The 20,755-nt window shown below is 38.4% G+C and overlaps 2 protein-coding genes across 2 annotated transcripts; both read left to right on the plus strand.

Moving 5' to 3' along the window:
* Positions 1–1,089: 1,089 nt before the first annotated feature.
* On the plus strand, positions 1,090–14,471 carry cat (catalase). Its single transcript, XM_008290652.1, has 13 exons — positions 1,090–1,294; positions 2,872–3,043; positions 4,679–4,789; positions 5,459–5,589; positions 5,892–5,996; positions 6,245–6,370; positions 6,461–6,652; positions 6,965–7,117; positions 7,239–7,377; positions 8,197–8,327; positions 10,967–11,074; positions 12,437–12,520; positions 13,157–14,471. Exons 1-13 carry the CDS (start codon positions 1,229–1,231, stop codon positions 13,220–13,222), a joined length of 1,584 nt encoding a protein of 527 aa, XP_008288874.1. The 5' UTR covers positions 1,090–1,228; the 3' UTR covers positions 13,223–14,471.
* Positions 14,472–15,882: 1,411 nt separating this feature from the next.
* ifitm5 (interferon induced transmembrane protein 5) lies at positions 15,883–17,128 on the plus strand. The gene is made up of 2 exons (XM_008290653.1): positions 15,883–16,273; positions 16,673–17,128. The coding sequence occupies exons 1-2, from the start codon at positions 15,887–15,889 to the stop codon at positions 16,895–16,897; spliced, it is 612 nt and encodes a 203-aa protein (XP_008288875.1). The 5' UTR covers positions 15,883–15,886; the 3' UTR covers positions 16,898–17,128.
* Positions 17,129–20,755: the final 3,627 nt, after the last annotated feature.

Genomic DNA, 20,755 nt, shown 5'->3' on the forward strand with positions numbered 1-20,755 from the left:
GATCAACGCAGCAGATGAACAGGCACAATTATGAGCTTACTTTGCGGCAAATGAATCATTGAAGAAATGTCAAGAATAAGCTGAGATTTAGAGTTAATCCTTGACTTTGGAGACAGTAGTTCATAAAAGCTTTCAACACGATATCCATTTAGTAGCCATTGTTAAGCTTTTGATCGATGATTTTCTGAAGCAGATGGAGCTTGCCTTATTAGCATGACATTGTAGATGTTAAAGTTACATTTTTTCCTCTAAATTGAAATAGTGAGGTTTGAGCGTGATTATTGTACTTCACTGTTAACCATATGTGGTGGGAAATTTTAAAGGAAAACTTAATTTTTTGCACAATTTTTTCATAAATTATAGTCAGTCCATTGCAACATATTGAGATATCCGGACATACTTTTTTTCTGCCAATAAGATAAGATCAACTTTATTCATCCTAAAGGAAACTGTTTTGCCAGAGTACAATAAACAAAGGTTTAGAGAAATACACACAATTACAGAAAGGTTAGTAATTAAATAGAAATTGAATAAGAATACAAAGTGCAAAATGCAAAGTTTGTGTCTAAGTGTGAAAAGTCTCTATACCAGGGGTGTCCAATCCTGGTCCTTGAGGGCCACAATCCTGCATGTTTTAGATGTTTCCCTCTTCTAACACACTTGATTCAAATGATCAGGATTGTTATCAGGCTTCTGCAAAGCTTGATGATGAGCTGATCATCTGCGTTACATGACAGACTAAGCTCTTGTTACATTATGTATTATTTTAAAGCAAAATCAAGGCAAGTTCATCCTCAAATAGGTGCACAGTAAAACACAGAATCAGGTAAACATGCATACATTGTGCAACTATGTCCGTCTACTGAGGGCTCACTAGTTAAAATAAGCAAAGATCCTTAAAAAAATTCAGCCTTGATCAAATCACCTCCTTGTGCACTTTTAAATATCTGATCCCCTCCAAATATGAGGTGGTTGTTTTGCGATCTTGTGAATTTTGCACCTTCAGGGCAGCATTTGTGTTGCTGGGCTTTTCTCCTTTTAGTGGCAAAAGTAGGTCAGTTCGCTTCTCTCAGCCAATCAGAGGAGAGGGTGCAGGAGGGGGCGGGGTCTTATTGACCGAAGTCCAGGAAGAAATTTTCAGGCATCAGGATAAATAGATAACGACTTTTTCTGCAACATCTCCTGCACGGTGTGTGGCCCAAACGTCCGCTGGCACTGACCTGTCGAGATGGCTGACAACAGAGATAAATGCACCGACCAGATGAAGATATGGAAGGAGAACAGAGGCTCTCAGGTCTGTATACACACTGGGTTTTTTTTTTGCTGCGCAGCACCGCTCGTCTCGGAGTAAATGGGTGAGAGGTCGTTTGGGGTAACAAGCTAACGTTAACAGCCATAGAGCTAAGGGGGCTTCTCCAGCCTGCTGTTGCTCATAATTCGCTCCTGATATTTCCAGACGAGCTAATAAATGCTGTCTGTGAAGTTTAGCGTTCTTTTTTGTTTTGTGTCCGTTTATATCGCCACTATCGTGAGGGGCTCGTTTGCTAGCTTACAGGCTCAAGTAGCCTTACTTGACATTTCACACGCATTAAAAAAAAAGCGTCGCACCCTGGCTTTAATTTTGCGATGTTTTCAGTCGCAAAATAAACATGCAAACGGCTCAGATTTCTTCACGAAATTCAGTGCAAGGATATGAAGTAGGTCATTGTCCAGAGGTGTGCTGTTAAACTCTAACCCTATCAGTTATGTAACGAGAGCAAAGCTAACAGCTAGTGCCGCATAAAGGATCCAAGTCCACCCCCCTCCAACCACTGCATGTTGGTTTGTACATGTATCAGAATTTATATATCATGCAACTTGAAGAGCTGAGCAGGTTTCAGCAGCAGTGTTACGATCATACTCAGCAGAGTGCACCATTGTTTACAGTAGTCCTCAAATGTATTCATACCCTTCCATTCAAGAAAAGGCAAAATTCACAATAGTCATTCAAATACCTAGAAACTGAAAAAGTAATGATAAATAAAAATTTGATGAATTATAATTTAGTGACATAAGACATTGCTTTTGAATTGTGGTTGAAAACAGTAATAATAAAAAATTAAAACAACAAAAAAAAAACTGTCCCAGACAAATTAGAGCACTTTGCTGATGAGCAGTGGGCCAAAATCTAAATACCTGTCAACAGGTGCAGAAGTCTGACTGAGAGTTACAGAAAACACTTGATTGGGGTGATTGTTGTTGTTTAACAAAATATTAGTTTACGGGTCCCATCATACTTGTTGGCTTGTTTTTTTTGTTTTTTTTTAACATTTCTGTTGAACCACAATTCAAAAGCAATGTCATGATTTTCATTACATTTTTATTTATTACTGTTGTCAGTTTCAACTTATTTCAGTGACAGTTGTTTTTTTCCTTCTTTAATGGGAGGTTCTGAATAAATTTGAAGACGACTTTACATGTATAACAAGAGGGGAAAGTTTGATTTTGATGCCTCATGGTATGTCCATATAAGTTCTTATTCGTGAACACTGGTGAGTTGTTTGCATGTGATTGCTTCCAAAAAATCTTCTTTTTTTTTTTTTTGTCACTCTAGTCAGCTGTTATAGAAACTACTTGTTTCAGCCCAATGTTGGAAAAAATCCAGACACTGGAGCTGAAACTGCAATTGATTAATAGATAAACTGATGAACAACACATTTGAATATTTGCTTTAGTTGTTTATTGAAGGTAACACTGCACAAATGTGCTAGTTTCAGCTTCCCAAATGTAAGACTGGCTTCTTGCTGTTCATATTATATTATGTTATGTTAAACTAATGTGTATTTGAGTTATGCTTCATTCATGTTTTGATGTGGACGCTCTTGGTATCAGAGACCAGATGTGCTGACCACAGGGGGTGGCCATCCCGTCGGAGACAAGCTGAACCTGCTAACTGCAGGACCAAGAGGCCCTTTGCTGGTCCAAGATGTGGTCTTCACAGATGAGATGGCCCACTTTGACCGGGAACGAATCCCTGAGAGAGTGGTGCATGCCAAAGGGGCAGGTGGGTGTGGTCAGGAACAAGTGTCTTCTATGTAGCACTAAATTTGGTATTCCCGGATACCATTACACACTGAAGGCACTACAGACTGTTTCTAGTTGCAAAAAGAATATTGTTGTTTGCTCCACTTGTTCTGTCAGTAAATGGCGAAAATGTGCTTTGCAAAGATGCATTAGATCTGAGTCCTCAGACTTGGTAGAGGTCGATTATTGAATGTGGGTACAATTACGGAAGTGCACAACAGTTTTTTTTTCTTTTTTTTTCTTTTTCAGGGGCAAAAGTTTTTTTTTTCATATTGATAATCCCATTTTTAATCTAGCAAAGAAGGTCAAACTTGTAAAATGTTAAATAGTGTCCAAACACTCTGCAGCAGTGAGCTTTCAGTTCAACCACAGACAGCACAGGGCAATATGACCAACAAAAGTTCATTCAAAAAATAAATGAGGAAGGGAATGCACTCAGCTTTTTTGTTAGACCTCATGGATGCACACAGTGTGTTATGGTGAGTCATACTAAATGTAAACATAACTACTTGTAAACATAGCAAATGAAGATGCTTCTTTAATTGTAGATTAACAAGTATCCACTACTGACTCTTAGGAGGATAAAAGCAACTTAAAAGGTTAAAGAAACTGCGTACTGTGTTGTTTTCCACAGTATTTCTAATAACTTGGCGAAACAATGTCAGAATGACATTTACCATCAATGTGCTACATATTCCTGAAACTCATAGGAAGTGCTCCTGCTTTATTTGGGTTGAATTCTACACGGAGCAGCAGGTACATCAAGTAAAATGTACTTTCCTCAATTGAGTTCAAACCAGTAAGATGAGCTATTCACAGCTGTACACATTTACTGTGCGTTAGCTGCCATCATCGGTACTGATCGATATAGGCTTTAAAACTATAGTTATGTTTCTTTGAAGCAGGGCCGTGAGAGGTATTTATCCAGAGTTGGTTGGTGTTTTACCTACAGGAGATTGTGGTTGGGACCTGCCCAGTCTGAGGAGAAAGAGATGACTGCTGGCAGGAAAAGAAGAACTTTAATATCCATTTAAGGGTACAGCATATTTAGAATGTTTTAACCTTTCCAAATTTTTGCTGTCTACACAAAAAAAGGTCCTAATGGCATGTACACATGTACTTGCTCTTCGTGTTACTTTTTGTAAAATTACCCCCCCCCCCCACCAAAAAAAAAAAAAAAAGTTTGTAGAAATGCTTTTGAAACCTGTTTTAACCTCAAGTGAATCATTACTGGGAAACAGAGCCTGTTTCTTGATACTGGAAAGTGTTCAAACCTATGTACACACACCACAAAATCACACTGGTGCAGCTGCAACTATGTTAACCAACCAAAATAAACAAAATAAGCAAAAAAAAAAGCAGACAAAAAGGATTCTTGTTGTTTGTGGCTTAGCTTCAGACAAATGCTAATCTATCTAAGCCTTTCAGATCGAGGTCATAGACTTTGGTCACATACTGAACAAATGATGTCTGTTGACTTACTCTGGAAAGGGTAATGTTCTTCCCAGTGCTGATATACTGTAATAACCTGCAGTCAAGCATAAATATGTGAACTTGATATATCTAAGCTGATATGAACAGAGACATGTACTTTTTTTTTCTCTCCATTGTGCAGGAGCATTTGGCTACTTCGAGGTCACTCATGACATCTCTCGTTACTGCAAGGCCAAGGTGTTTGAACATGTCGGCAAGACAACTCCTATCGCTATCCGCTTCTCCACTGTGGGTAAGAAGAACCATGTAATGCATTTATGTGTATGATTCATGCTTTGGCATGTTTACAAAAAAAAAAAAAAAAGATTTTTGTGCAAGACAAGGGTCTAAATTGACTTATGCAAAATAAAATTAAATAAAAATAAAAACCAATAACAAGACATATACAGATCATTAAGGTGAATAAAAGCACAAATAAATAAAAGCCACTTTCATGGTTGTTGGTTCAATGGAATTCGCACCACACCAGTTATCTCTTTATCTCTTGTCACCACCTGGGTTGTGCTCTGAATGTGTAGTTTGGCACACTTGTGGCTCGAGTGGTTAACAAGATTAGTGTGAAGCACAGGACGGTGCATGATGCCAGTCACACTTCAAGATGAGCGTTTTGAGTAGCTGCACTCATTTTATCAGCTGCAAACACCAGCCTCTCCCTTATAACTCAGGCTATAAGTTTCTGATGAATCAACCTCAGAAGCTGTTACCATCAAAGTTTTCTTATTTTCTCCCCTTTAAAATGACTTGAATGATTAATTTATCATCATAATATTTTCTTAAATATTTTCTGTGGATTGACTATTTCATTAATTGTTGAAGTTCTCACTGGATTTATCACTGTAAGTCTGACTTATTACTTCAGTGGTTTCTGAGGGAAATGTGTCTGCTTTGTATTTGATTACAGCTGGAGAGTCGGGGTCCGCAGACACAGTGCGAGACCCCCGAGGCTTTGCAGTCAAGTTTTACACCGAAGAGGGCAACTGGGACCTGACCGGCAACAACACCCCCATTTTCTTCATCAAGGACGCCATGCTGGTGAGTGTAAAGGATGCATGAATCACAACTTGATCTGCAGTCATTTAGTATGTGAGGGTCATAATGGCATAGCACATCAATTTGTATTCTTCTCTCAAGCATGCAAATAGTTAATAGTAAGAGTTTGGAGATCTAGTTTTATAAGTTTACTGAAGAAACAAACACATACATAGACCAGGCCTTGTACTTTCTATGGTAAGATGAGTATCATCCGAAACACCTTTGAGACTTATTGTTATTTTTGTCAACATGAATCAAATGTAAAACAAATCATATTGACTTGCGCCTTTTGCCCCATGCAGTTCCCATCCTTCATCCACACTCAGAAGCGCAATCCTCAAACCCACATGAAGGACCCTGACATGGTGTGGGACTTCTGGAGTCTGAGGCCTGAGTCTCTGCATCAGGTAGCTGCTGCTGAGCCTGATGCTAATGTTGAAGAGCCTAGTCGAGTATTTACAGGAATATTTCACAAAGAATCATTATTTATTTGGCACTTGGCGTGAACAGTCTCAATTAAAAATGAACAAAATATCCTTGTGTTGCAGTGTTCTGTTGCTCATCCTAATTGAACTTGCAGTAATTATTTGATGGCCTATATCTGAAAGCCTTACAGCGCTTTTCTCATGTTTTCTGTCTTATGTCTACTGTGCAGGTGTCTTTCCTGTTCAGTGATCGAGGTCTGCCTGATGGCTACCGCCACATGAACGGCTACGGCTCGCACACCTTCAAACTGATCAATGCTGATGGCCAACCTGTCTATTGCAAGTTCCACTACAAGGTCAGTTTGAAACCAAGTTATAACCAAGTTACAGTTACTGCTTTGTTGCGTGTTGTGTCATGTCCTGTGTCTTTTTTTTTCTTTTTTCAGACTGATCAAGGAATAAAGAATCTGCCAGTGGAGGAAGCAGACCGCCTGGCATCCACCAACCCAGATTATGCTATTGGAGACCTGTTCAATGCAATTGCCAATGGCAACTACCCATCCTGGACCTTTTTCATCCAGGTCATGACCTTTGAGCAGGCTGAGAGGTTTCAATTCAACCCGTTTGACCTCACTAAGGTACTGCATCTCTCCACAACAGAACAAATCTGGGTTATGAAGTATTTTTTTTTTTTCAGGCTTAACAAACACATTTTATCCCTAAAATCAATGAATAAATCATGAGTATTAAACAATATTGTTGGCCATAATCCTGCAGACCTAGGTAGAATCTATCAGGTTAAATGGGAACATCACAAAATGTATTCCTCCTCTTTATTTTTAGTGAAGAATAGAACTACTTCTTGTAACAAAGCCTTTGAAGATATTTAAGCAAAAGTATCCTTGTGAAGATTCAAGTAAAGTAAGTGACTGTTATTTTCTTTGGTCCAGGTGTGGTCACATAAAGAATACCCTTTGATCCCAGTGGGCAAATTGGTCCTCAACAGGAACCCAGTTAACTACTTTGCGGAGGTGGAGCAGCTGGCGTTTGACCCCAGCAACATGCCACCAGGCATCGAGCCCAGCCCTGACAAGATGCTGCAGGTAACACAACGAAAGGTTTTCTTTTGATGTATTATTTTTTTAAAAGTCAGATTGACTTGGAAAGTCAATCTGAAAAAAACTGCTGCCATTATAGTTCTGCATCTCCCATGTCCTTGTTTAGGGCCGACTCTTCTCCTACCCAGACACACATCGACACCGTTTGGGGGCCAACTACCTGCAGCTCCCTGTTAACTGCCCCTACAGGGCCCGTGTGGCCAACTACCAGCGTGATGGTCCGATGTGCATGTTTGACAACCAGGGTAGGTCATAGTACAGATGTGGCAACTGTGGCTTAATAAATAATCTTGTATAATTCTGTGATTTTAGTTTATACAAGTGTAAATACATATAGTATTTAAGTTTTGGCAGTACCCAAGTAATCCTGGAGCATTCTTGTTAATGGTTAATTGAGTTAAAACATTTGAGATGATGATGATAAAGCATGCACAAGTTAGTTTTGAAGAAGACTGTAATCGTATTGATCTTTTAAAGTCAGTGTTGCAACAACATCTAACAAAAATCACATCATCAATGTAACCCTTTCAAATATTTTTTTTTTTTTCAGATGTACAGTACATGCCTGTCAGTCTGCTTTTGCATTTAAAAGCAGCGCTGTGGATTTTTAAATGAAAATGCTTAGTTTTTGTAATATAAGCTTTAATGAACAAAATATCAACAAGGACAGCAATGAGACCTCTTTCCCATGCTAGTGCAATACTAAGTTTTGGCCAGCTGATGTCGCCATTTGAACTGTATTGAATGCTTACAAACCAACACCAGTAAATTTGTGGAGAATACAGGCTAACCACAGTCAATAACACTGAAATGGAAACCAAAAAAAAAAAAAGAAAACTTTAAAACTAAATATAAATCCTCATTTTGAAAACGTTAAGACTTCACAGTGACGAGTGTCTGACTGTGGATGCACCATGTTGTCATTGCATTCAGAGGTATCCACTCTTATAATTTGTTCTGTAGATGTCTCAGTCATTTTTATGGTATTTTTCATAATTCAAACTTCAACAGCATTTTTTCCCTTCCTCTTTGGCTCATCAGTGTGTGGTCTGTCTGATCTCTAGGTGGAGCTCCAAATTACTATCCCAACAGTTTCAGTGCCCCGGAGACCCAGCCTCGAGTTGTGGAGTCCAAGTTCAAGGTGTCTCCAGATGTGACCCGTTACAACACCGAGGATGAAGATAATGTCACACAGGTAATGATAATGCAGCAGGCTTTATAGGTGTGTTTTCTGTGAATTCAAACTCACAGCTTCCATAATTGTTTACAACATCTTTGTTTATTTGCAAAAAACATACTATTTCAAAACAGTCTTCCTTATTATTCCCCTTGGGGGTAATTGTATTCCATTTTGCCAACAAAAACAGTAAAGCTAATAAAAACCTTGACCTTTGTGAAAAAGGAAGTTCAAAGACTTGTATTTTAAACAGAATTGTGATTTCAGATTTGTTCCTCCAAGATGGTTGTTTTAGATGATTTATCATCAGCTGACTTTTTGGGAGCTAAAGCTTTAACCCTTTCAGTCATTCCTGCACTTTTCCACCTTTGGGTCATGCAGTCTTTATTGTGTTACTGCAAAACAACTACCTGTAGGTATGTTTCTGTTTTCAGTTTCAATATTGTTTTTAAATCAACATGAATCAATATTTCCAAATCAATAATGGATGAAATGAGCACCTGTATGTAAGAGGGGCCACTATTAGTGCCAAACCTTGGACTCTGCAATTCCCCTCGTCACTGCAGAGCTGTGGTCTCTGTCAACTCATTGTTTGCTTTTTTCACAATTACCCCACAAATTGACTCTTTAGCTTCCCTCTTCCTCATTTCATGAGGGCTGTTTTCAGCAACTAAAAAAAGGCAACAAAACTCCAAATGAGTTCAACTGTTGCTCCTTTTTTAGCGTAGCATGTTTGCAGTAACAACTGTATATTATGATAACATCAGTGTGGTGCTTACAGATTATGAAATCCACTTAACCTCTTTTACATATAGACAGAAGGAAAAGCTCAGACATGTTGTAGCATTTAAAACGACAGCGATAATGATGTCTGGATAGAGGAGCAGTATGTAAGAGCTATTTAGTGTTAGACGTATATTTGATGGGGTTGGTGCCAAAGTGGGTCAAACCACATTTACTACTTTTTGAGAAAAAAAAACAGATTCAAGGGTTGTCTTGTTAAACAGCATTGAAGAATTTACATCATACGAAACGAGAGATATTGTTGAGGACCATGGGGTAGAAATAGATGCTTGTTGGTGGTTAATTTTTTATTTTACCTTACCGTACCTACGAGTTGAGTTTTCACGGGACTTGCCTGGGACTTGGCTGTCCGCCATCTTGAATCGCAAAGACGTGCAGCTACTTGCGTCATATAATGCTCAGCAGTTCCTGTGGCTGGGCCCAGTTTGCTTCTAAATTTTGATGCCGAAACCATTGTGGGCCAAACCTCAAAGTCACACTGTGACGTTACTAGTAGGATGTTGGTTGGACCACTCGGTCATGAACTAGTAGATCATAAACACTTGTCAAAAAAACCATGAAACTCAACTTTGGATTTTTGTTGTGCTTTGGCGCGGAACCCTTAATTTGCAAAGCTCCTGATAGGTTTGTAGAAATAGGACCACATGTGAAATAAAGCTCATCTTTGCAATTTCTGTATAAAATGCACATCAGGGTCATTCCGTGCCTACAGTTTGACTCCAAATACTTCTTCAAGTATGAATTTTTGAAAATAAGCCCGCTGTGTTGAATTGTATAACTTCAACGATTCTTTTTAAAGTATCTTTAAAGCCTCCCCAATTGCTTATTTTTCACAGGATTTGGCAGAATTTTTTTTTTCACTTAATATCCCAGAAACGTCAAGAAAAAGTTGGAACTTGTAATCTAAATTTTGCAGAAATTAAAAATAAAAATAAAAACATAAAAAATCTCTAATTTCTCATCAAAATGAAAAATCCTGAATTTTCAAATATTAATATCTTCACTAATATTCACTTAATTCCAAACATTTTTGTTGTGGGTATAAACAACTTAGTTTTTTCACATCAAGATATCAGTTGGTGCTGCATCAAAAATTGACTGTCTTGGGTCTTCCTAAAATTGGCCTTAGAGCTGAAAAATCCACTTTTTTGAACATTTTAACAGCATTTTTTTCCCCCCAGAAAGGATGGTTTTAATTTTCAAACTTTTTCAAGGAAGCGTCTTCATATCCATTACATTTTTTCTTTTCTTTTTCTTTTCCTTTTCTTTTTTAAGTTAAACACGTAATATTATTCCTTCATTATTGGTATCGTTATTTAAAATGACAAAACTAAGTTGTTTCTACTTACAACAAAAATTATTTGGAATTGAGAGAATATTAGTTGAAATATGAAGCTTTGAAAATGAAAAAGTTTTTGTTTTGATAACAAATTATAGATTCCTTTTAAATGTTAATTTCTGTAGAAAAAATAAGCATGGATCTGTTGACATGATTACAAGTTCCAGCTTTTTCTTGAGCTTTCTGGGATATTCAGTAAAAAAAATATTCTGCCAAATCCTGTAAAAAATAAAATAAACAATTGGTGAGGCTTTCAAGATGCTGAAGTTATCAAATTTAACACCGAGGGTATATTTTCAAAAATTCATAACTCCAAAAGCATTTGGAGTAGAGCTGTGTGATTTTTCAAGAGTCAAGGGTTTAGGTAGAAGTTTTTGCCTGATTTATTTGAAGAAAATCCACCACGTCAACTGGGAGGCCCTGGGGGAGTTGGCATGGAATGACCCTTTAATGAATCTCTTTTTGATGGGATCCTCTTTCATCAGGAGCTCAATCTCTCTGTGTGCGATTTCAGGTTCGCACCTTCTACACCCAAGTGCTGAATGAAGACGAGCGCCAGAGACTTTGCCAAAACTTGGCAGGAGCCCTGAAGGGAGCCCAGCTCTTCATCCAGAAACGCATGGTGAGTCCACTTCATTTCTGGGTTTCCACACAGCATTAGGGGAAACTGAAGGAACCACAGCAGTTTTCTTTTCAAATGTATCATTGGTTTAAAAAAAGAAAATGATTAAATGAAAAAAATATGGAAATGGTTTTAAATCCATGAACATTTTCTTCAACATGTTAATTGCATAAAATGCAAATATATATTTTGTGGAATCATAATGAACTTCTGGGGTGAGTGAAGCAGTTGCATGTATGTGCACGCTGCAAATACAGGATGTAAAGCTTGGACAACCACAAAAGGAAATGCCAACCACACGTTGTTCTGTGGGTGGAGGAAAGGAAAATGTGTTCATACTGTGTGGCACAATTAATTCACAAGGCAGCATCGAAGTGCTTTGCAGCCACAAAGCAAGTTAATCAACAAAGTATCAGGACTGAAGAAAAAAGAACAAAACATAAAAGACAGAAAACAAAATGGAAACATTGCAGCAGGGCAGCAGGCATTAATTACATTAGAAAGGTGACCGTACATCATCTTTGAAAGCACCACTGAATAAACCTTTCACACGTTTTAATCTCACTATCAGAACAGGTAGCATGTGTTTGTATTTATTTATTTATTTGCAGACAGCCTTATGGATATACTTTTCTATTTTATTTATTTATTTGGAATAAGCCATTGCAATAGCAACTTCTATACACATTAAAAGACATTTATGTTTCTTGTTGTGCAGTACAGTGACGTTAGTCAGTATTGGGAAAAGGAGTGATCAGTCTGCTCAATGCCCTAAATCTTTTCATTTTATTTTTTAAAGGCATGTAAGTTGTCATGAGAAATAATGTTCACTACATTCATCAAGGTTTTAAAGCACCAAACTAAACCTTGTGTTTTCACACCAGTGCTGTTTACCAAGCTGGTATTTTCCATTTAGACATTTAGTTTCCATTTCTGTTGCCCTTCCACCACAGAAAGTCAACCACACAAAACCCCGGTGGTTTTATATCGAAGGATCTTTCCGCTGAAAGTTGCAGCTTAGTTTTGCACTGTGGTCAGGTTGCAAAGTTTTTCTTTAACTTTGCAAAAAATGATCCACCAAATGTGAGAAATGCTGCCAGCCTCTGAGAGACTCCAAAGTTAAGCCCCTGAAGCTTAGATTTACTCCTATATCTTTATTATTACAAAAACTACTTTTCAAAGCAAATATCAGACTGCATACATAAAACCACACAGTCCTCTGGCTGTTACCAGATTCTGGTTTGCCTTTTTTCTAAATGCTGCATGGTGCATGGAAGTACAAGAAATGCAGAAATGGCAGAAAATACTTTACTTGCAGTGAGAAACTAATGATTAAGTTTTGTTTTCTGGTTCTTCCTGTAGGTTGAGACTTTGAGGGCTGTCCATCCAGACTACGGAAACAGGGTTCAGACTCTTCTCAACAAGTACAACGCAGAGGCCCCCAAGGTAAAGTCTCCAGTCTCCAGTCTTCATTCAGGATTAAGTAGCGCTCCATCTCTTAGGGATGCCATCGTGGTCAGTTTATCCACCACTTTGGCTCAGAGGGAAATACCTTGACAAACATTGCTGTAACATTTGCTACATACATTTGGGTTTATAAATTCTCATCCCAGGAAGGTCAGAGGATTACAGGGGAGGAGGACCGCAAGCATGTCAGATTTCTTTCTTTGTCTCTAAACTTAAAGCGTAGAATTTTCTTTCAAAGTGTTTGTAACCATTTATCCAAAAAAATTAATGAATCATCATCAACCTAAATTACAGTTACAGTCAGTCCACATGAAAGTAAAACGTTTTGTTTCAGTGCAAACAAAATTGACGTTTAGATTTTTAAATGGACAATAAAACCCTCCTTGAAATATGCACTTTTTTTAGATACAGGAAAAGAGAGATAACAGAGAAAATCTAGCTAATAAAGAATTTCTCATGTAATTTCATGACAGATATCAGCCACAAAATGCTGAGGGTAGAAATGAAGTGTTTTTCTGTGTATGTCAGTATTTCAGAGTTACACAGGTAGAAACTGCATGCTCTGCATTAAAAAGCTCATCACTCTTTCTCTAAACGTCACTTTGTCTTTCTCAGAACACAGCTGTGCGTGTTTACAGCCGTCCAGGTGCCTCGGCCGTCGCTGCGTCCTCTAAGATGTGATGCATCCAGAGATCCCCCCCCCCCCCAGTTTTCACTCAGAGCAAATGCACCAATGGCCTACCAAGTGCTACGACCAGGATCAAGATTAGACTTAACCTACCATTTACCATCAACTCTGATGGTTAAATGGTGTTGTAGAGTTGACGTTTAGTTTAGTTCATTTTTAAGTCCGTCATTCCTAGCAGTTAATTTTTCCTCAAACTTCTCAGCGCCATTAACATCCAGAAGGCTCGGTAGAAATCCTCTGAGGTACATTTGTCCTGGTTGAACTGCAGTTTTGGATAAAATGAACAGGATTCTTGGCGTGTATGTAATTTTGACTCGTGACTCTGGTTATAGCACTTGACTTGAACCACACAACGCCTTGGAAGTAATTTAATCAATCCATCCATCATCTAATAATCAGCTTTACTTTTGACTTGATTGCAATAAATGAACTAACCGCAGCTACTGATTGTTTTCAATAATTCCTCAGATTTGTGTGCACTACTATGTTGTGATGATACACTTTCCTTTAGTTAAAAAATAAAAACAAATCAACATTTACATAATGTTTGTTTAAAAAAACTTGTGTGTACCCATGTCCTCGCCTGAGATGTACTGCAGACTGAAGTCTGACAGCTGCTTTGGTGAGAGACTGGATTCAAACTGGTAAAACAACTGGGTTTGCTCTGCAGGATTGGCTTTCTGTTTTGCTTTACTTTTGTTTTCACGAAAAGCAAAACTGAGTTTGGGCTTGTTTCCTTCCTGCTTGACTAAACCACTGAAAGTCTGAGAGCACTGCAGGCAGTTGTTTTTCAGTTATTGAAAATGGTAATGAGTGTTTATTTACTATCAGATAAAGAGCAAGCTTTGGCGTGTGGAAATTAACAAAAGACAATCTTTGGTGCCTTTTTTTGTAGCTACAATTTACAGATGACCTTAAACTTTGTCTGGAAAGAAAAAAACAAATGTGATTTGTTCTGTTTGATTTTGGTGAAAGTAACTGTAGTTTTTAACAGTGTGGAGGTAAACTGTACATTAGCGTCATTAGTAACCGAAAGTTGTAAAAGTGTGAGTTTGTTGGGGTTAAATAGAATATTACAAAATGTGACATTTCAAAGGCATGTTGTCCTGTGAAAAGACCACATCACCTACAGGATTGTCCATGTACCCTTCTATTTGTTTTCTGTGGATGTTTAAGTTGAGAACCTGCTTCAGATGCGACGTGTTGAGTGCCTGAATTAATAAATTTGTAATTGAAGCTTATCATCAGTTTGCCTTTGTCTACAGTTGTTCTGCCCCCACTTGTCTTTATAAATGTCACTGTACACATAAACATTAATGTGCATTTCCATCAAGCAGCAACACAACAGATTTACTTGTTCAGAGTGCACATCTGTTAAAACATTACACATCTGCCTATCTGTGACCTATAAACGTACCCACCTGCAGTTTCTTTTATACTACACCTTCTGAACTACTGATTTCAACTGTTTTAGTCTCTTTGATCTACTGTACATCACGCCCTTAAAAAAACAGAATAAGTCTGGGTGACAAAGTCCCTCTAGATACCAATTCTTCACACAAACTACGCATCCTGTCATGTTTGTAGTATTTAGTCCAAATGTCAATATGCAATATGTCACTTGAGCCTTTTTAGCAAAGGTTCTTCCTTCATCTTCTTCTTCTCTTCTGTATTTCAAAACTGGTAACTAACACGTCCATCCCTGCACCAAAAAATAAAACTGAGATCACATGTCAATATAAAGAAAGATCTAATTTTTCTTTTCTTTTTTTTTTTTTAACTTGATTACATTTCTACGGCATGTCTAGAGACACAAAGTATGAGGAAGACCATGGCCTTGTTTCTCCTGGTTGTTTTATGTCCTCAGTCATGTCTGTGAGTGCACTGACACGAGTACAGCTACAGATACTACGGTTACAGATAAAGGCAGTTTTTTTATTTAACTTTGATTGAAAGATACTTGTTTTTGTCGTACAAAAATCTAAAAAGACACTCTTCTCTGTTTCCTTTACTGCTGTCTACATTCAAGTTTGAACTATGTTATTCAATTCATATTTCCTAAAAGTGCAGCAAGTACATCTTGAATTGAAGTACAACTTTCATTTGTCTGGTTTGTGACTCAAAAAAAGTGGTTATATACACACGGGCATTACTTTCTTTTTTTTTTTTTTAGCAATTATTCACATTCTCACTATGCTACAGTGTACTTTATACTGCATATATGATAAACATTTTATCTAATGTGAAGTTTCATCNCTCAAAAAAAGTGGTTATATACACACGGGCATTACTTTCTTTTTTTTTTTTTTTTTTTTTTAGCAATTATTCACATTCTCACTATGTTACAGTGTACTTTATACTGCATATATGATAAACATTTTATCTAATGTGAAGTTCCATCAAATTGCACCACAACAGATGTGATCCTACATGAGTGAGCTCCTTGCTCACCTGTGAAGGGCTTTAGAGTTCACTAAAATGTAATAATTTCTGCTGTTAGGTCCAAGCTGACCCAAATAAAGTTCTGAAGATCTCATTCAAAGAAAGACTTCTCATCATGCTGCTATTTTTTTTGCAGGTTTACTGCTAGAAACAAAATACGTTTAAAGGAAGCAAAACTTCCTGGACTGCTTTTGTCTTCATCAGAGAAACCACAAATGCAAGTACGTTGTATTTGCTTTTGCATGATTGGTTTACAGTGGAAAAAAAAAAAACTGTCCTCTACTCAGCCCAAACACCTTCAAGAGAAGTCAGTACTTGCGGTCGCGCGTCACTTCTTCAACAGATTTCTACAGGCTCTACTTCAAACTGCAACTGAGCTCACAGTGATGAATCCTGAAGGTTACCCGAGTGATTCAGTTCCACTGCAGGGGAGGCCGTATGATGGGTCCTCTGGACAGCCTGCAGGCCCTACAATGGTTCAATACACCACTGTGAACGTCACCACGGAGCCCCCCAAGGACCACATCATCTGGTCCACCTTCAACTTTGCCTACATGAACCTATGCTGCCTCGGACTGGCAGCTCTCATCTACTCCATCAAGGTGAGTTTATGTGGACCGATTTTGAGATTCATAGGAAGTTACATCTTTCATGTGCCAAGCTTCTATTAGAGCACATAAAAACGAAAAAAAATAAATAAATTGTCAACGATGTACAGAATAATGAAATGATAAAACACCAACAACAACAACAAAAAAAAAGAAATACTAAAATAAAAAATTGATGAGCTGCAGATATTTACATTATGTTGGAACCATAAAACCATATATTTAAATGGAAGAATGGAGGACAAAGAGAGAAAGGAATCACATTTGCTACAAATAGGAATCTAAAGCTTTTTCAGACACTGTATGCTTTCAACATTGGCAGTTTTTATTTTCGTTAAGGTTGAACATAATTATCAATATAGTACTAAAACCAGTATTTTCTGGTCATTTCAGGCCAGAGACCGGAAGGTGGTTGGAGATCTGGAAGGAGCCCGACACTACGGCTCCACTGCTCGCTCCCTCAACATCTGCATCACTGTCCTGATTTGCCTCATTATCCTCACTGTCATTATTATCGTCAGCGTCACTGTTGCAAAATTAAATGCGCACCTTCACCAAGTTTCATTAGGAAACATTTACGATGACATCAACAATTACAATCACAAGTACAGATGGTAAATGTCGTGCGGCTTGTAGCTTTTGTGACTTTTTACATCTTTGTACTTACTTGCTCAAACAAAAAAAGATACATGTTTTATTGGTGTTACAAGAAAATTAAATGGTTTCATCTGTAGTTCTCTGGTGACATTTTAACATTTTACTGTGTACAATTCTGATTTCCTGTCCTGTGTCTCAGTCATTGTTCTAAAAAAACAACTTTCTGTGCCAATAAAGGTGTTTGTAGTTGGATACTTGCTTGCGTGATTTTTGACATTTTAATAAATCATAGCATATTTTACATTTACACTGTGTTTATCTGTAAGCAGCACCCAGCAGGACTTCTTGGCCCTGAGGAGGGTGGTCCACTCGGCTAAGGGCACCATCAGAACCACCCTCCCCAACTTGCAGGACATTTACACCAAACGATGCAGGTTAAAGGCCAGGAAGATTGCGAATGAGTCCACCGACTCAAGCCACAGACTGTTCTCTCTGCTGCTGTCAGGGCGGCATTATCGCTGCCTGAAGGCAAACACAGAGAGGATGAGGAGGAGCTTCTTTCCTCCGGCTGTCTGCCTGCTGAACCTGAGACAGTAGACTCAATAAACAATCCAACCGGTTATTTTTCACCTTGTATATATACATATAATATTATTTTATTTATTTGTTTTAATCCTCCTAGGGCTGCAGGGTGGCGCAGTTGGTAGCACTGTTGCCTCGCAGCAAGAAGGTTGCCGGTTCGCGTCCCAGTAGGGGCACCGGAATCTTTATGCGCGGAGTTTGCATGTTCTCCCTGTGCAGCGTGGGTTCTCTCCGGGTTCTCCGGCTTCCTCCCACACAGTCCAAAAACATGTTGAGGTTGATTGGTGATTCTAGATTGTCCGTGGGTGTGAATGTGAGTGTGCTTGGTTGTCTGTCTCTAAGTGTGGCCCTACGATGGACTGGCGACCTGTCCAGGGTGTCCCCTGCCTTCACACTGGGTCGGCTGGGATAGGCTCCAGCCCCCCCCCCCGCGACCCTAGTGAGGATTAAGCGGTGTATAGATAATGGATGGATGGATGTTTTAATCCCTTTTGCACTGTTTGACAATTTGATTTTTTTATTTTTGCTGATTTCTATCTCTCTATATATAGTCATATATATATTTATTTCTTGTGTGTTTTATTCTTTATTCTGATTCTTCATTAGAGTTCGAGCACTCCAGTGCAAGGACCCTATTGTAACCGTTGTGATTATTATTANGTGTCTATCACCCCAATACAATAGCCTCCCTGTCCCAGAAATCTCTGAAGTGAAACAAAGACTGTATGTATGAAATCCACTGAAACTCTCACAATATCCCTAACTTATTGTGAGTAGTGTATGATATGGTCGAGGACCAGTAAAATAAACAAGGTAGTGGAAAAAATACTTAGCGAGCACTCAGCTATCAATAAAAAGTTGGCTGACCTCTCGGCTAAACAAATGCAATACGAAGCGACCGCTGTGGCTCTACGTGCAGAATGTCACCGATTCCAAGAAAGAGACGAAGGCCGCAATTGAAGAGCTCCGAGGAAAACTTGATGACATGGAAAATCGAGCCAGGCGAAACAACTTACGCTTGGTGGGCTTCCCAGAAGGAGCTGTAGGCAGCGATGGTGTAAGCTTTCTACAAGAATGCCTACCAAAGATTCTGAAGGTAAACATGTCTCTTGAAATTGAAACGTGTCACCGTACCCTGCAACCTCGTCCAGCTGAGTATGATAGACCACGGGCGCTGGTCATTCGTCTGCTGCGTAGCAGTGATACGGAGAAAATCCTCGCAGCTGCCCGACAACAAAAAAAGTTGGAGTACGGCAACTCTACCATCATGATCTTCAGAGACGTGTCCACAGTGCTGTACAAACGGCGGAAAGCATTCATCGACCTGAAGAAATTACTGCGGGGATGTGACCAGGGGCGTCACTAGGTTTTAAGGAAAGGGGGGGCTTAGCCCCCAAGAGATGCACAGAATGTGAGTGTGAGTTTAATTCCACAAACAACTAACAAAAACTGAGAAATTTCACTTTTTGGACAAATTTAACAGCAATACTTTACTGTGTAAATGTTTTAGGACACCATTACATTTTTAAAGACAGTATGAGGAGTGATGCCATGACTTTCACTCACAACACCACAGTTTTTTACTCCCAAATATTTTGAAGTCGCACAGATTACATTTTGAGCACATATGTGAGTAAAATGGTTGTAATTTTAAGCCCTGAAAAAAAATATTGCTTAATTACATAAATTAGAGTTATATATTAGGTACTCTTGAAAATATTTGGACTAGTCAAATTTGCCTTATCCATCTCTCTCTCTTGGCTATCTCCACTTTCCAGTCAGTACTCTCCTAAATAAAAGCCCAAGGTAAATAAGTCTGGTGCACTTGGACTGAAATGTTTCATATTTCATATTCATATCAATTTCCTTAAAATTCCAAGACTGTCTGCACCACAAATGACTTTATCCTGTGAAATCCTTGAGACTCACCTTTCCAGTAGAAGCTTCTCCCCTCTCACGGTGTGCATCTGATGCTGGAGTTGATGCTCCAGAAGGAAGACATCCCAAAGACAGTATGAGGAGGAGTGCACACCTAACAGCCAGGACCTTCACATTGCATTTCAGACTAACTAGCTAGCTAAGTAGCAGCGTTCTTTTAGAGCTGAGATGTAACTTTTGACCGAAAAACAACAAGGTAAGACATGCAGATACAGCACGCATCTCAGGCTGCCTACTGTACAGGGGGCTCTCTCCCACAGAGTGCCAGGTTTTTATGAGTCAAACAGGGACCATTTGGTAATTACGTGGGACTTTCTGCTGTTAGCTGGGGGGCTGGAGCTAACTTATTGTTACTATAAGCAATGACCAATACTTTCTTGAAAAAATTTCGAATATCCATTCTTGCTCTTCTCCTAATGCTGCTCTAGATGGTTCTGTGTGCACAGGATCTTCTGTTTGGACAGACTTCTATCATCCTTCAGTGGACTACTCTTTGAGTTTGGACACACTAATCCCTTAAGGTATGACCTTCTAAATATACTACGAAAAATAAAAAAAAATTTAAAAAAATAAGAAGAAGAAGAAGAAAGAGGAGTTCCTGCTGGACAATCTACAAATAATATTTTACTTTGGTATAGACTATCAACTGTCTGGAGAACTGGGCAGTTGAGTCCTAATTGACTATAGAATATGAGGGACTTTTTTTCCTCTCGTTCTCCCTCTCCTTTCTTTCTCTTTTCTCTCCTTTCTTTCTTCTTTTGACTCTGCTGTAGGAAAAAAGTAAACCTGTGTGTGGAAGGGTTTCCTCAGGTGGGAAAGGGAAACAATCAGAATGTTTATTTCCACCTTTTTTTTTTTTATGTTTGTTGACTTGAATGTTGGGTTATGATTTGTTCATTTATTTTTTTTATTTATTTTTTGTCATATCATTTTTTTCTTCTAGTAAGGGAGCAGAATAAAACATTGTTCACACCATTATTCATTTACTTAATTTAATTATTACCCATTAAGTCCCTGCAATGGAGCAGTTGCTGGGTTGGAAAGGTGACTTAGATCACCAGTACGTGAAGTATATAGATCGCGCTTCATTTCATTAGGAAAAGCAGACACATAGATCAGGATAGGGTTGCTGTTAATAAATACCAGTGCTTAACTTTGTGTTTTTTGACATGCTTTTTTGTTTGTCTTTTGTTTTCTTTAATAGATTTTTTTTTTGTTTTTTTTTTAAAAATTCTATATATGTATATACATCAAGCCATCTCAGTCTCATCTTTACCAAATAGATTTTTTCTGTTTGCTAATCTTGAAAGCTTACTCACTGGGTACCAAGTAAGTTATGAATAGTTTTATACATTATAG

Source organism: Stegastes partitus, unplaced genomic scaffold (assembly GCF_000690725.1).
Source record: "Stegastes partitus isolate 25-593 unplaced genomic scaffold, Stegastes_partitus-1.0.2 Scaffold689, whole genome shotgun sequence".
NCBI classification, from domain to species: Eukaryota; Metazoa; Chordata; class Actinopteri; family Pomacentridae; genus Stegastes; species Stegastes partitus.